We start from the raw sequence: 13749 nt of genomic DNA on the forward strand, positions 1-13749 counted from the left end.
TGAAAAAGATTGTTCGCATATATATGTAGAACCGAAAAGGGAAAGAACAGCAAACACGAGCTTTTTCAGCTGATCGTAAGAGTCAGGAATACTATTCCAAGCGTTGAATATGATCATGTCTTCCTTCTCCAGGTCATTCAAAGCAGACCACTTGTGTTGTGATGCCAATTTGTACCCCCACTCCTTTAGAAAAAGTATGTGCGCATGCTTGTGGTACCTTTGCATCACACTGGTGTACGCCGAAAACATACGAACAATCTCAGCCTGTAGCTTGTGCATGGTTTGTGTTTACGTTTACGAAAACTAATAAACTTTTAACTCGATGTTCGTTACGTATTTTTACTACAATATAAAATTTTAATTACCTATCTATCTTTTAACTTAAACAAAAAATTATACATGTTCTCGATTTATAGAAGAATTTTAATTTATCAAAATAAGATGTAATTATTTTTCTTACCAAGTTTTTTTTAAAATGAAAATATTATGCTCCTTCCGTGGATATTTGTGCCAGAGCCGCACTTAAGGAGCCAAAGAGCCACATGCAGCTCCGGAGCCGCACTTTGCCGACCACTGGCCTAGTCTAACCTAACGAGTAATGTGGCACTGATTATAGTTCCATATTAAACTAATTTTGTTTTATTGCTTCAAATTATTTTTTTAAAAAAATCCTTGATCCAAAATTAGATAAGTGATTTTTCACCAGCATTTTGCAGCAGAATAAAATTCTGTTATAAAACTTTGTCATGAATACAAAATAAAAATGAAATCTCTCATTTTAAAACAGGAAGGGTTAGTGGAATTTTAACCAAGTCATGCATGAGTCCACATTCAACAAACCCACAAGTTAAGAAAAAAATATATTTATTATAAGAAAAAGAATTTGATTTACAATTTGAGATAAATACATTAAATTAGTTGATAACATGATTTACTTACAGAGTATTTGAAATACAGCCAAGAGTAAACTAACAAGATTGTAAGGAAGAATGATTCCCATGTATCAAAGACGTAACACTTTTAAAAATAAAACAAAAGTGATGCATAATTAGCTTTGTTATGATTCAATTCTACGAAACTGATTCACAATGAAAAACAACTGGGTATGATAGCAACTAAAATAGCAGGAATGGGACCTCAAAAAAAGTGATTAATGTTTAATTTTTTTAATCAAACCAACTAAGTCAGTTTTGAATTAAAATCAAATACCATGCATAAATTCAACATACCATAGAGTTGAGATAATAAACTTTTCTGTTAGTAATTTCAATTATTTGTTTTAATTCTTTAATACAGTTCATTATGAATGTACTGTGCTTAAAATATTTTAAGTATTTCTTATATAAAAAAGAAAAATTATTTTAGCAAATATAAGTTGCTTTGTAATGACCGTCTTTAAAATACTTTCTTTAAAAAAAAACCTTCTCAATAAGTATTCTCAAATCAATATTAAAAGTGACGAACAAAACAAATATACTATCGAAATCTAACAAATCACTAATGAGGAATACAAGTCTAAAAACATCAAAACCTGTTTGACTGCTGGAGGAATCAGGAGTTGAAAATCGTTTATTAGAAACACCTTTAAGTTATCAAGGCAATCAAAATACTTTTCATCCTCCTTTCTTCACTAGTGATTCAGTGATTATGGAACATCCTGAATAAACTTTTGTTTTAAAACTAAAAAGAATTTGGCAAAATTTTAGAGAAGTTTTAATTCTTGAGTTGTAATAATCAACGTCCTTATGTATATGTTTTTTCAATTTTAAATATAAAAGCTATTTTAATAAATAATTTTAAGATCACTATAATACTCTAGTTATTTTTTCTTCTTTAGACATAGCATTAAAATTATTAAAAAATTTACGTAATTATCTGCCAGCAGATAAATATAACAAGAGCAATCATAGTTGAGGAAGTGAAAACATATATTTTCCAATTTATGGTAAATAAGAACTTTCGAGATGCGTTCACATCAAAAAAATAACAATGCATATTAAATTATCAAATTAATTTATATAAAATTTAAGGCTGTTTCTAAAATACTTAAAGATAAGGCTTAACAAGTTCATTTAATCGGGATACAATTCATTCAGTACATAATGAATCACAGTTATAATATTTACAGAGACAACATATTATATTCTAGAAATGATATCTTATTTTTCAAAGATATATGTACATGGATGATACAACTAATGACAAATATGTACAGTGTTCAGTTCTATAAGTGCACAGGTATGAAATTTTAGCCTTCCCATATCCTCTATAAGTTAATATGTTTTACTATAGAAAAAGGGTGTTACACAAACATTAGCACAATTGTTTTTTTTAGTTTCTTTCATATTTGTTTATATTTTAAAGATAAATGTTCAAGAAATATGTATGACAAAATAAAAAGAGAATACAAAGTTTTAATATTTGCTTGATCAAAAAACAAAACTAATAAAATATTTTAATTCATAGTCAAGAGAAATAAATATATGGTTGATTAAAAAGAAGGCAAGAGCATAAAGAAAGTTCAGTGTTTTAGTAACCCTCCGCGTTCGGCTCAGTTTTAATACTTTCCGGTCCTGAAACTTACTTTTAGTTTAGTATTTTTCATTTTAAGTAATTTTTCACCACTAAATATCAAAAATTATAAGTATGATATAAAATGAAACGTTAAAGCATCAATCTACTGGTTACTATATTAAAAAGTAGGAGTTACTATCTTCCTTCAACAAATTTTTCAATATAATTTGCGAAATTCCCGAACTCTCTAGTGCCACCTAGTAGCGAAAATAAGCATCAGATGATGGTTTTGGATGATGGTCGTACACAGGGAAATTGCGGGATCCGTATTGAAATCAGGGGAAACATTTCTTCGCCCGCGATTTTCACGTGACCCGTAGTGGTGGACGAAACAGATACCCCGCTCAAATCGCGGGAGCCGTACGCGGAGGGTTAACTATAAAGAATCTTGATCAACTTGGAAAGTAAAATTTAAGGCAAGCATTATTTTAAGGAAAAATTTTAACGAAAAATATAATTATGAATTACACATAAATATGAGATATAATTCAAGTACAAAAATAAAAGAGATAGCAAAAAATATTTTAACCCTAATACAAATACCATTTTCAATGCAAATTAAGCAAGCAACCATTAGGCAANAGCATAAAGAAAGTTCAGTATATATTTTAGTAACCCTCCGCGTTCGGCTGTTTTTATACTTTCCGGTCCTGAAACTCACTTTTAGTTTAGTATTTTTCATTTAAAGTAATTTTTCACCACTAAATATCAAAAATTATAAGTATGATATGAAATGAACAATAAAGCATCAATCTACTGGTTACTATATTAAAAAGTAGGCGTTACTATCTTCCTTCAACAAATTTTTCAATATAATTTTTGAAATTCCCGAACTCTCTAGTGCCACCTAGTAGCGAAAATAAGCATCAGATGATGGTTTTGGATGATGGTCGTACACGGGGAAATCGCGGGATCCGTATTGAAATCAGGGGAAACATTTCTTCGCCCGCGATTTTCACGTGACCCGCAGAGGGGGACGAAACAGATACCCCGCTCAAATCGCGGGAGCCGTACGCGGAGGGTTAACAATAAAGAATCTTGATCAACTTGGAAAGAAGTAAAATTTAAGGCAAGCATTATTTTAAAGAAACATTTTAACGAAAAATATAATTATGAATTACACATAAATATGAGATATAATTTAAGAACAAAAATAAAAGAGATAGCAAAAAATATTTTGACCCTAATACAAATACCATTTTCAATGCAAATTAAGCAAGCAACCATTAGGCAATCAAAAAAAAAAAAAATTCTAAGAGATAGTTTAGTAGTAAAAAATTAAGAACAACCATAAAGGCAAAAAGATTAAGAATTTATTTTGAAGAGAAAAAAAATCTTAATAACGATAAAACTGAAATTTGCAGACAATTTATTCGAAAATATTGTAATGATATACATCATTTAAATTTAATATCTGCCATTCCTGAATTTTGACATTCTCCCGAAATCTGATATCGGCAAAATATTTTGAATAATATGAGAAGACAAAGTTTTTATAAGTAAATTACATAAACTTTGTATGCGCTTATTCTTTTGCCATAGACTTATAAGTCTTTGTTACTAAAGACAAAAAATTTATAAACAAAACGAAAACAAAAAAAGCATCAAGAATATCTTTTCATAGATAACTCACTATGTAGCTAGTAAATGGCAGAATACAAACTGAAAAAGAAAATATATTGAAAAAATCAAATGGAATGCATTAGAATATAATTTAACAAATAATACACTATTAATTTTCTAATACATGGGATACAAACAAAAAACATTAAAAAAAAGAAGATATACTAGACAAGATTGTATAAAACCTTAACACTAAATTTGTTCAAAGCTTTCAAAGGGTAGAAAAAAATATGCAAATAAATTTCATACTTAAAAGGTGAGATTACTAAAAATAAGTACAATTACTTAATTTTTGTACTAATATTTGTATTAAAAAAGTCTATTATTAATACACTGCAATGAAATAATTTCTTTCACAGAAAAATAAATAAGTTTCTTTTTTAGCACTTTAAAAATTGATATGTAAAGTATCACATGTTACAATTTGATTTCATGAAAAAACAATAAGTCTTTCATAGTTATTTTATACCTAATAATCTATTCAAATTAGATCACTGTATAGATAAATAAATTATAGGAAATATTATTGAAACTTTTATACTTAAACTTTTACTCACGTATACTTAAAAGGTTTGTAATTATTAGTAATAAATGTCTATTTTATAGAATTTTAAAAAAATGACAGATTATAATTTCTTGTCTAACTTGTTTTAACTAGTAAGACTCTAATGAAAGTAGTTATTCCTTTAATATAGTTATGTTACAAATTTTATGCAATTTTACAAATATATATCTTTATATTAACAAATGAATTATGAAAAAAATGTAAGCCTATTTTTGAATTAAAAATGTTTTAACGCATTATTTATTATTTCCATTTTATTTGCACAATCGAAAAGAAGAGAGGTTACCGTTTAAAAAGAAATAACGATAGCAATTAATCATAATTGGATTATATTATAATCATATTTGGAAAATTTCCATGAACCCAATTAAAAATATTGTAATGTTAACTAAATGAATGCAATATTGCACAGTTAAATTATAAATTTATTTGAACAAAACTAAATTATACAGTTATAAAGGCAAATTTTCTATAGACTAACTAAGATTTATTTTATGAGTATTCTCTACAACAAAATACTTTATAATTTCTCAAAGAAAAAAAAGCACTGGGAAAAAATTAGATTCATGAGAACTAATTTGTGCTTATTTTAACATAAATGATTTTCGGGCATGAGATTGTAACAGAGAAAAAACATTTTAAATAAAAATAATGTATTCAAAAAAGAACTAAGAAGACTATTTTGCATGCAACATTAAACAGTATTTTTATTTTATGGAATTAATGAAATTCAATACTGAATAATAATAATTTACAGCAAGTCATTTAAATTTTTAACAAGAGGATTGACATATCATTAGTAGATTAACTAGTCAGAATATATAGCATTTGATAAATATTCTAATTGTCTTGGAAAAATGAAATTTAAGTAACAGCTATATAAAATGTAAAATATTAATTATATCTGAAATACTTAGATAGCAAAACTGAGTCTAGAAATCTCATTTAAAATTACAAACTTAATAAATTTTTTTAATAAGCAATGTTATAACCTCTCATAAGCCACCGCCTGAACACAATCTTTATTAATACCATAAAATTTTGTCCATATTGTAATTTTGATCTGGTTACCCTAAAAATGAAACCCAAAATTAAAAAATGATAATAAGGGAATTAGGAAAAGAAAAAAAAGATGATAAAAAAAATTGTGAATCCAATTAAAAATCTTACGTTTGGATTCCTTTAGTCTTTTTCTTAATAGGGTTCCATTACAGGAAAATTAATTTCGACAAAATACTTTTAATTAAAATAAAATGAGTTTTAGTTAATCTTTAACAACTGTTACTATACTGATCTGTTTTTTTTTCTTTGCATTTATGACATAAAATCAAATTAAATTTCCCTTTTTTTTTATTTAATGGATCATTAAGTGTAAATACTTCGCAAATAAAAAAAATTTGACATAAACAAAATTTAAATAATTTTGCACCAGACAACAATTTTAACTAAATGAAATTAAAAACAGTATAATCAACTACAAAAAAAAGTTAAAACATAATGAATTAACATAAGAAAAGTGAATCATGATATAAACACATCTTTAAAATGAGGACACTGTATGCAAAGGGTTCAGAAGACACATTTTTGTCCACAACAATATCCAAAAAGTCTCTAGAAATCAAATGGGAAATAGTTAAAAGGTTGAAAAAACTTGTTCATATATTGAAGAATGAGAATTTTAAGATTCAGTTTTGACACTTTGATTTATTGCATGGGGTGATCGGCATTAGAATACATATGAGAGGGATGCCTCGGGTCGTCCCTGCGCATCTCTGGTGGCCTCAGGATTTCCTCTACTGCAGGACAGTGAGTACGGGGACCAGGTTCAGGAGTGTAAGTGAAGGTCAGCCCAGTAGAGTAAATAATACCGTCATTGCGGACCAATGACACTGGCACCTGAAATAAGACGTTTGAAATAACAATTTTAACTATTATACAGACAAGTCAAAACAATATTGGAAAAAAAAAAGCTGAACACAGTCAGGGTGCATAGCAAAATCTTTCAACAAAAAATAAGCACCTTTTAATTACTCAATCTCTCAAAAATGCACTCATAAGTATATTGAAAGCACTCAAGAACTTTTTAATCACTAAAAAATATTTTTCAACACAATATACATTAACAAAATGCAAAATAATTTTCAAGGATTTTGCATGAGTATGATAAAATAACTAGTTTCTGACAAAGAACTCTTCCTGATTATATTAGCCATTATAAAATGATCAAGAGATTTTTCAGTTCGATACTAGAGGGTGGAAAATGAAGTCTGAAATTAAGAATATCTTGTAAAATGCAGCAGAGTTGCACACGAGAAGGCAATAAATCACACAGAACCCAGCTCAGTAGAAGCACATACAGACTCGCAAGTATTTCATCCAACATGTAAAATGATTGGCGCTTTCATACGCTATGGACCGTCGGTACGCAAAAATAAATAGTGAAAACGTTGAATAGAACAATGTAAAAAGCACTCTTTTGCAAAATATGTGGCGAAAATTGACATGATAACGAAAAAAAAACTCATTTTCGAAAAGGGACCTTTTAAAAACACTCCATGACAAAAGCACCTTTAAGGGCCGTTAAATAACGAAAATCGAAAATAAGCACCTTTAAGCACTTTTTAAAAACACTACGCACCCTGTTTAAGTACTATTTAAGCCCTTAAAAATATTTTTAAGCTCTACATTCATTACCAAAATGCAAAATAATTTTCAAAGACTTTACATGATCATGATAAAATAACTAGTTTCTGACAAAGAACTCTCTTCTTGACTAAATTAGCCATTATAAAATGATTAAGAGATTTTTCAGTACCAGATCAAAAGGCGGAAAATGAAACCTGAAATTGAAATTATCTAGAGAAATGCAGCAAAGCTGCACATGAGAGTGCAATACTCTCACCGAACTCAGCTCACTATATATGCACATACGGACTCGCAAGTATTTCATCAGACGTGTAAAATTATTGGCGCTTTCATACGCTATGGATCGACGGTAGGCCGAAATAGAATAGGGTTGAATGAATTGTGAAAACATTGCACAGAACAATGCTAAAAGCCCACTTTTGCATAATATGTGGCAAAAATCAACATGGTAAAGAAAAAAAATCTAATTTTCCAAAAGGGAAAATTAAGCATTTTAAAAACACCAAATGAAAAAAGCACCTTTAAGGGCGAAAGGTTAAAATCAAAAATAAGCACCTTTAAGTACTTTTTAAAAATGCTACGCACCATGACACTTCATAAAACATATTATTTAAATTATATTGGAGACAACAGTAATTACTAGAGCTCAGATTTCGAGCACCTACAGAAAAAAAAAAGCTATTAAAAGCATCTGTTACTCAAAACATTCCTTTATATTTAAACAAGAATTTTATCTGAAAGATCATTTCTCTCCAAATATTTTATAAGACATAAAAATAAATGTATTAAAAAGTTTATATCAAAAGAAATTGTGATGTGATTTTTATTAAAGTTTGAAATGAATATCAAACGTGAAATTAACTTAAGACTAAAAGAAGAAAGGTTAACTGTTCTGACGTAGGTACACTGATTTATAAATAAATCAATACTTCAAAACTTAAAGAAATATCAAGAAATCAGAATTGCAATAGATTATTGTTGACTTTTTAAAATATATTGCATTGCACATTATGCTGGAGTAAAATAAAACTACTTCAAATGTAGAAAAAACTAATGCAATAAATAGTATAATAAAATTAAAAAATATTTTTAAAAAAAATAACCAAATTTTAAAAAGTACCCCAAAATTTAAAAAATATACCCTAAAATTTAAAAAAAAAATTTCTTAAAAGATCGGGAGATTTAAAAAATATAAACAAAAATGCAAATGTCATTGAATTTGGACCTTAGCAATTACAAGTTGAGCTATAAAATGAAACTTTCTATTTAAATAAATTACTATATCAAGCATATATTAAAAATTAATATTCATTTATAAATTTCACTTAAACTATGACTCTTCTGTAATATGTCTGTCATTACTTCAATTGAAGTCATTCTTAGTACGAGCCTATCTGGGGATGTTACATTTTGTTTAACCGGTTGAAGATAACATTTTGTTAATCTTCAACTGAGAGAAAAATCTTATCCTTCCACACAGTTTGCAAAACATGTTCTTTCAAAATGCATCATTAAATTTCTATATTGCTTAAAAGAATGCTTCTTTTAGTTTAACTCATTCACAAATTAATTAATATCAAAGAACTTATTTTCAGCCGTCAAACTCATCGCCTTGAAAAAATAAGATTTACTACCTTTTTCCTTTCAATATCAATAGATCAATGAAATAAATCAATCAAACATGTAATACTTAGATAAAAAAACTAAATTAAAAATTATACAACACTGAAATTATATATACTTCATTCTAAACAAGAAAGAATTAAATTGATTACTTCGAATCAATGTTTTAGTCTTTGGTTTAATTAGAGCTAGCCTTTATTGCCCTTTTATCATTCTTCATTTAATCTAACGTTAATTCTTAATATCTTTATTTTCAATTTGATAAAAATGTATTAGATTAAGGAATTCACAATTTTTCAACATACTCTGATCAAATAAGTATCAGAAGTACCAAAGCAAGAAAAGTTAGTTAAAAAAGGTAATAATATAATATAAATCAAACTTACTTGAGTCGGCTGCCTCACCCACTGCCACCCCTCTCGGAAGGCAGAAATATCAGGAACTACACACAGCATATTCTCTTGACATCTAATTTGAAATAGACAGATTTAAAATATGTATATTTCACAAAACAATTCTGCAAAATACAACTTTAGCACACATCAGTCCTATTTCCATTGAAAGAAAAATTTATCTAATATCCTGTACTCTTCATTTTAACAATAGTCAGGGTGCGTAGCCAGATTTTTCAACAAAAAAATAAGCACCTTTTAAGTGCCTCTTAAGCACTCAAAAAATATTTTTAATCACTTTCCAAAAAAAATTTCATAATTAGGATCTGTGCGGTAATAAAAAAAAAATTTCCTGTCACTTAAAACTCTTAATTTATAAATAAAAAATAAATAAAATTCAAAAACATTTTCAAAAACTTTTCATAATCATGATAAAAATAACTAGTTTCTGATAAATATTGCAGAGAAAATTGGGAAAAATCATGCGTTTTTTTGTAATTTAGAACGACAATCGACACGGCAATGAAAAATATCCTTTTAAAAGATAGAAAATTAAGCACTTTCTAGAAACCTCGAATAAAAAAAAAGCACCTTTAAGGGCTTTTAAAAACGTAAATATAAAATAAGCACCTTTAAGCACTTTTTTAAAATGCTACGCACCTTGATAGTACAAGCAGAAACAGAAACAAATAATTACCAATTTAGAGAGCTCTAACAATACAACTAAAAGATGATTTTTTGAATAAGAAGTTTAGCAATTATAGACATAAATGTGATGCTTTAACATGCTAAATTTGGAGTTGTGGGACAAGGGTTGTTAAATAAAGCACAACTATAAAATTAAAATGTTTTCCTATTATGAACAGGGACAGAGTCCTGGAATGCGTAGACTATTTCCTATAAAGCTCAGCTATGAAATAGAAGGATATAACCTTAACAACAAATATATATATATTGCAGGGAAATGATGAAAAGGAGATTTGTTTAAATCCCTACAGGAAATATTCAATTCAGTGAAGATAGTAATATAATAACTTATTGGTGTGATTCCCCAAAAGAAATCAACTGATTTGATCAAATCCTCCAATTGTTTTAGAGAAAAAATGAAACGAACAAGTCTAAAGAAAATAATAAAGATGGGGAAAAAATATAAAATAAACATAGATTTTTATTTTTGTATCAGTTAAAATGATAGCTTTGTTTAATTTATTTTGTATATCATTACATCTATAGTTAAATGATAATTTTTTGAAATCTAGAGTTGATAAATTTTAATATTGCTGCAAGAGATCCAAGAAATTATTAGTGTATGGAATGGGGCTATTGATAATAATCACTGTTTATTGTTTTTAATAATATGATTAACCAAAGGAAGTGAGTACCATGACCCCAGTTACTAATGTTTTATTACGGTTGAATGCACGTTTGCCCAGAATACCCTACACTGATTTTTTTTTTTTTTTAAAAAGCTAAGTGCTATAAAAAAAACAAAGCGTAAAAAAGAATGAAAAAAAAAGAACCAAAACCTTCTAGCATGAAGTATTCACGCAACAAATGAACAATGCATATTAAATATGAGTGTCTGCATCCAAAGTAAACAAACAATGTATGTTGTCTCGCTTTTGCATATTGGAAATCTCTAGCCAAATGAGTTGAAAATTATTACATTGGCCAAACTCATCGAGTAATTATAAATAATAACTTGCAAATGCAATAAATTTTGATACATTGTTTGCTTCGCCGACTTACATATTATTACTAATAGGCTTTCCCCTTTTGTTTGTTTGCGTTTTAAAAATAAAACTTACATGAAAAATAATCGGATTGGAGAGTTTTTGCTACTGGGCATAACATACATATATTTATTTCAAGAACGACTCAAATTTTTTAAAAAATTTTATAAATTGAGTATGATTTTAAATATTGTGCTTTTTATAATTGATTAGATTACGTCAATGTTAAAATGCGTTCAAATTTGTTTGGTGCTCCTCACAACATTGTATCAATATACTTTGACATTATTAGTAAGATGACACAAAGAACCTGTTGCCAATGTAACTATGTGAATTGAGAAAGTTATAATTTTTCTAGGTTATTTGATTTTTACATTTGTTAATTAATAAAATGAATTGATTATATATCAAATTAATTAATAATAATAAACAATTTGTTTATTAAACAAAATCATCTATAACAGGGCTAAAGAGAATAGAAGGGCTGGTTCACTCCTTTGAAGTATCTCTTGCCGCGCCGATCCTCTGACGTCACTCTAGTGACGTCACTTTGGCGAAAAGCTCGCACTTTTACTTCAAGAACGGAGCATTTGGCCTTACTAGCACTAACTAATATTGGATCATTTCTTTTTGCGAGATATTCTAAGACATTTGTTATTTTCTATAATGACTTTCCGCTGTCGCTGTGACGGCGTTACAAGAATTTNTACAATAATAACGATTTTATTTATAATGATATCGTTTTTATTTATAATAATATCGTTTTTATTTATAATAATAATCGTTTTCATTTCTAATTTTTATAATAATAATCGGCAATAAATATCGTTTTTGAATAAGCTACATTTTTTGTAATTTTATTCAAAAATAAGTAAGTTTTATTAATCAGTTAGATAGTTCACTCTTGTCGGTCAGAACTGTATTCTTTATTTCAAAATGATTTAAAAAACACTATTTATAAGTAGATTTTAATGGTTTAAAGAAGTTTAGTTAATTGTGCAAAAATGGTTACAGAAGCTTATTTTAAAGTTAAAACACGCAAAACAAATTTTCTTTGAATATTCCCAAATTATTTTTCTAGTCAAAAGCAGGAAGTAAATTTTAAACAGTCACATTTCTCTCTGGTTTAATACATTCAAAATTCCATCAAAATTAGGTGTTTTCACTGAATTTAAGATAGAATTCTTGTTCATTTTTTTTTTGCATTTCCTTCATTGTTTGTCTTTTTTTAAATGTTGTAGGAAAAAAATTAATTAATTTGCCTGAATATAAATGAACACAATTACAAGGGGGAATAATTGACTTTCAATTTTTTTCTGATGTAATTCAGAATATTCGAGACAATTAACTCGAAATAAGAAAAAACACATATCTCGTATTAAAGTCATTATCAATTTACCGCCGATATAAACTTTAACGTTTGTTTCGTTCTCTCTACTTTTATTAATAAAAAAAATATATATTGGACATCCATTTAATAAAAATGAATGTTTCTTTTTATCTTTTAGGTTAAGAGCGATCGTAGCTTCAGCTCTAAGAGCGGAGTGAACTAGCCCTTCTATTCTCTTTAGCCCTGATCTATAATGCCTTTATATATCTTTAAATAATTACAGGATTGTTTTTATAACTAAACATGCAGTAAATTTAAATTATTATTGAAACGTATATATATATATATATTACCTGTACATAGTTTCAGCTTCTACTTCACCAAACCATACTTTAAGTGTAGGAGTGAAATTTTCACCTGTTAACTCTAGCATAGCTACATCTCCCCCTCCATTTACCTGAAACATAGTTTACAAAATTTGTAAATCTCAATCTGTACACACTATAAATAAATATATATTAGATTCTTTACATAGTATGTAGGTACTTTATATATGTCACACTAGAGCTACACTATGAGCTATTGGCGATAGTTTACAAAAATCTGTAAATTTCAATCTGTACATACTATAAATAAATATATATATACTAGATTCATTACATAGTATGTATGTACTTTATATATGTCACACTAGAGCTACACAATGGGCTATTGGCGACGGTCTGGGAAACATCACAGAGGATGATACAAAGACATACCAACACAATTTTGATCCTCTGAAGAGGGGATAGATACCCTGCTTTGGTAGCCCAACTACCTGCGTGCCAAGTAGAGCACTTTACTATCGTAAAACAGTTTAATGAGGAACGATACCGTGCACCCTCTGTCCTGACGCAGGCTGATCAAAGCGATCGCCCACCTACTGATGCGTGACTTTGTTCTTCTAAGAACTATGTCTTTATGATCAGTCCACTGCGAGACATATGTATGTATGCATATATACACACACACATTCTAGATATTTCAACAAACTAGAAGCAAAGTTTTTTTTAATGTTTCAAGGTACAAAAGGATATTGAAGAACATAAAAAGCAAAGATTATTTGATATGTTTTTAATATTATTGATAATCAGATATTAGAAATATTTTATTAGAAAGTTCTATCTCAAAAAAACACCACTAGTTATTAACCTCATATTATGCAGTAATGATCTTTAAATGGAAAAATCTATTATTAAAATGTATGAGCAAACGTTATTAAAT

The 13749-nt window shown here is 27.9% G+C and overlaps 1 protein-coding gene across 18 annotated transcripts in view; it reads right to left on the bottom strand.

Annotated features, from left to right (window-relative positions):
- Window positions 1–5466: 5466 nt before the first annotated feature.
- LOC107450465 (recombining binding protein suppressor of hairless) overlaps window positions 5467–13749 on the bottom strand; it is a 119978-nt gene continuing 111695 nt past the window's right edge. For all 18 annotated transcript variants that reach the window (XM_016066265.3, XM_071185110.1, XM_071185113.1 and 15 more), the window contains exons 13-15: window positions 12840–12943; window positions 9418–9499; window positions 5467–6658 (exon numbers count right to left, since the gene is read on the bottom strand). In XM_016066265.3, the coding sequence (XP_015921751.2) occupies window positions 6467–6658; window positions 9418–9499; window positions 12840–12943 (378 nt within the window). In that variant the 3' untranslated portion in view covers window positions 5467–6466. The remainder of the gene's footprint in view (window positions 6659–9417; window positions 9500–12839; window positions 12944–13749) is intronic.

This window comes from Parasteatoda tepidariorum, chromosome 9, assembly GCF_043381705.1.
Source record: "Parasteatoda tepidariorum isolate YZ-2023 chromosome 9, CAS_Ptep_4.0, whole genome shotgun sequence".
NCBI classification, from domain to species: Eukaryota; Metazoa; Arthropoda; class Arachnida; order Araneae; family Theridiidae; genus Parasteatoda; species Parasteatoda tepidariorum.